General features: G+C 40.8%; 1 protein-coding gene across 1 annotated transcript; it reads right to left on the reverse strand.

Annotated features, from left to right (window-relative positions):
* Window positions 1-3,071: 3,071 nt before the first annotated feature.
* Window positions 3,072-3,581, reverse strand: LOC122111741 (chromobox protein homolog 3-like). The gene has a single exon (XM_042684477.1). The coding sequence runs from the start codon at window positions 3,579-3,581 to the stop codon at window positions 3,072-3,074; it is 510 nt and encodes a 169-aa protein (XP_042540411.1).
* Between the last annotated feature and the right edge of the window lie 489 nt (window positions 3,582-4,070).

A 4,070-nucleotide genomic window follows, 5' to 3' on the forward strand; every position in this document is an offset into this window, starting at 1 on the left:
GAGTCAATTTCTGCCACAGGATGCTAGCACAAACTCATGAGTGGTTAGAACCTCCATCCTCTGCAGATTGATGCAGGTGGCTATTACTCTTCTGCCCATATTTCCTGCACATGAAGAGTGCTTCAAAAGCTATATTTTACAGTATGCCAGCATTGACTCATTTCTCTCAGCCTCTCAATTAGAATGAGAAACCAATCATGGGCTGGTGAGCAGAGGGAAATCAGAGGGTTTGTCTCTTCTGGAGGGATGGGGGTAGCAGGGAGGTCTGCTGTAGATTGAACTTATATGCCAGCGCACTGCCACTGGAGCTATATCCTCAGGCCTTTTTGTTTTACTTACACTTTGAATAAAGTCTTCCAATATTCCCTTGGCTGCCTTATGTTTCCCATTGCGAGTGGTAAGCATCACAACGAATGACTGTCTGTGCCTGCTTGCCTGTGTGCATGCTCTTGTGTATAAGGTGGTCATGGGACTTAGATTCAGCCATTCCCCGCCTCTTGTCTTTTTTGCTTTCAGGAGGCATTCTATCACTTTTGCCATGACTCCACTCTGAACAGATACTGTTTCTTTGTTGTTGTTGAGACTGTGGGCAGGAAATCTTTTTGCCTGGGCTTTTCCCAAGCCTAGACCAACCCAGCACACTTTTGCTTGCACATTAGCTAGCAAACTAGGAATGGGCTGCCACAGCCATTAGAAACACCACTTTAACCAGACAGGCCCTATTGCTACTTGGTTAACCACGGAATAACTATAGACTTTGTCTATTTTGGGTGCAGAGCCCACTAATGGGACCTTGTTACCTCCATGCAGCCTGGGGCCGTACTTTCCTCTTCTGTTGTCTGGGATCATCAACCAAGAATAGGCTGGAGCCTCAATTGCACCAAGCACCATGGGAAGGTGTCTTCTGCCCCAAGTACTGGCATCAGTGCATTTCTGAGGTGGCCCCAGTTCCTCTGATCACATGACTTCCCAGTGACACCAACAGGTATCCAGAGTTTGCATTTTAACTCTTCTCCCAACCAGAGCACCCACATAATTATAATTAACTTTTTCATAGCCACATGCTGAAGGTACTTTTACCATACCAAGTAAGGATCAGACTGCATACCAGAGTCTTCAGGTATATAGCCAGGAGTCAAATTCCTCCCCCACATTGTTGTCAGATTCCTCCTCCACATTGTTGTCAACATTTAGCTGGTTGGGAGAAAGTAGATTCTTTGTGCTCTTGAACAAAGGAAACCTGGAAAAGTTGCACACAGGTATTTTCTCCTTTTTTTCTGTCACTTTTACCATGCCAGGAGTCACAGTAAACACTAGGATTTTCACTGGGGCTACTTGCGCCATTCAAACTTCCAAGCAGAGGGAAAGAATAATATCAGAGAGCAGAGCTCAGAGCATGGGGAAAGGTAATTCTAATTAACTGTGTGTGTGTGAAGTCACAGTGAGAGAGAGGGGGAGGAGGGAGAGAGAGAGAGACAGACAGACAGACAGACAGACAGAAAGGGGGGAGAGTGTGTGCCAATGTCCTGGGGCTGGAACTCAGGGCTTAGATGCTGCCACTGTGTTTACTTTTGTCAAGGGCAGTTCTCTACAACCTGATCCACAGCTACACTTTTGGTGTTTTTGGAAGTTAATTGTAGATGGGGGTTTCAGGGATTTTCCTAATAAGGTTAGCCTCCAAACTTGATCCACAGAACTTAGGTTTTTGAGGAGCTACAATGTCACATATGAGCCACTGGCAACCAGCACTTCAATTTTGTTTAAAGAATAAGAAAATATTATTGACCACAGTTCCCCATTATTTATAAGCAGTAAGGTAGCATTCTGCTTACTAAAAAGTTGATTTTGTGCCTTTTGTAGAACCAGTAATCCAATATTGAGAAGATTGAACCTGTACATAAGGAACGAATTGAGTTAATGAGAACAGCATACAAGTCAACAATTATGAAATTTTGTTCATTCATTTATGCCAGGAGGTTGTACAGTTTCAAAATCTGTAAGCAGGTGACTACATTTCCATTAGCTGAGTCTAAGATATCTCCAAATTCAAGAGCTTTCACTAAACAATTCCAATATTTTGTAAAGAAATGGCTCAGTAGACAAAATTTTCAATGTCCACTGAGTTTTGTTTAGTTAATTAATAGAAAGGAGATTTGTCTTAATCTTATCTAGCTAAGATTTTCTTTTTTTATTGTGAAAACACCGTACAGAGGGGTTACAATTACATAGGAAAGATAATAAGTACATTTCTTATCAAGCATTGTTGCCTCCTCTTTATTTCCCCTTCCCACCCATTCCAATTTCCCCCCACCCCCCTAAACCTCCCACTCCCTTGTCCCCCCCCCCCCCCCCGCCAAAGTTGTAAAGTTTGTTTTTCGATATAATGATTTGTACATCTCATTGTTGCAATGAGTCCACCTGTAAGCTAGGATATTCTTGATAGTGATAACTATTCCTTTCAGGAAAAATTGCAAAAACCTATTACATTTACATATTTATGGCCAATACCAGAGTACCTAAAATTTGAAGCAAGTGAGGCTATCTAGCAAGAGTAAGACCAGCCTGAGCTTCTCAGTGACCCTGTCTCAAAAAGGAGGGGAGGCAGGGATGTCACTCATTGATATATCATTTGCTGGTAATATACTTTACTTGTCATATGCATGGGTTTGGAGCCCAGCACTTGTAAACAAGCAAAATCTCCCAAAGTATAAATTTCGATGTAAGAATCTTTCATATGTGCACGTGTGCAAACACACACACACACACACAAATTCAGAGTGAACCTTGAAAATTGCAGTTAAAGGCAAGTAATTCTGATTAATTAACGATTACTGTTTTTGAATGCAGAGGAATAAAATACACCAAAAAGAGGAAGCAACTACAGAAAGTCTTTATTATACTTCTTCAAAGTAACAGCACAACTGAAGCAAAAAAATCTCAACACTGTCACTGTTTTCAAAACCAACATATCAAATTTGATTTTAGTAGATTGTAGTTATTGTTTCAAACCATTAACACAAGAGCCAAGACTCAAAGTTTGTTTATACTTGTATATATATGTAATGTATTTTTCATTGAGCATCACCTTCTGATGAAGGATCCCAAACTATCCTTTGTTCATAAAATTTAATTACAATTTGAGGACATTTAACATTAGCCTCTTTTGCCAACACCAAATCAGCTTTATCCGAATCTTTCCACTTCATGAGGAACATCAATCCTTCACTACTTCCTGTGGCACCAATTATTCGTTCAGGCTCTAGACCCCTAGCAAACCCCGTTGGATTATCACTAGCTTCGCTATTGTCTGTTGTTACGCTACCTTCAGATTCACTAGTAGCTTCTTGAGAATTCAGAAAAGCCTCAATTAAATCTGGACAATTTAAATGCTCTTCTGACTCCCACGTATTATCATCATCTGAATATCCCTTCCATTTCAGGAGATATTCTACCTTGCCAGCTACTATACGTTTGCCCACTACTTTCTCCACTTCAAATTCTTCAAGCTCTTCTTCTTCAACATTTTCAGGTTTTCTGTTTTTTTTCTTTCTTTTGGGAATTCTAGTTTCCTTGGAGGTCATTTTTAATAGTGGATGTGAAGAGCTATTATTAACCTCAGATGCTCCAGGTCACAATTCTGTAGCAACTCTGGCTCTCAAGCCTCAAGCTCCAGGCACCACCGAGGGGTTTTCTGCCAAATTTCTATGGTTAGTCCTAGGGAAAAAAAAAACACCAGTCAGACTCATTGTGAAACTTCCCAAATCACCATGCATACAGACCTAAAAGCCATACATCCATGTGGAATTTTCCTCAGCTTCACCCTGGCTTCTGAGTAAGAGATAAACGAAGCAAACCAGACACACACCGCCAGGATGCTAAATCTAAATTGTCCTTGGAATCACAACCACAAAACCAGACAGGCAAACCCCAAAAATATCCCTAATGAGACACCAAAAGCAACTTATGAAAAATAAAAGGAAAAAAAATAACCTCAAAGCAGCTAGACAGAAATGCTCACATTACCTACAGAGGGGCAATGATTTAAATGCTATCACATTTCTTCTCTGAAT

This window comes from Dipodomys spectabilis, unplaced genomic scaffold, assembly GCF_019054845.1.
Source record: "Dipodomys spectabilis isolate Male_0828 unplaced genomic scaffold, ASM1905484v1 ptg000087l, whole genome shotgun sequence".
Taxonomy (NCBI): domain Eukaryota; kingdom Metazoa; phylum Chordata; class Mammalia; order Rodentia; family Heteromyidae; genus Dipodomys; species Dipodomys spectabilis.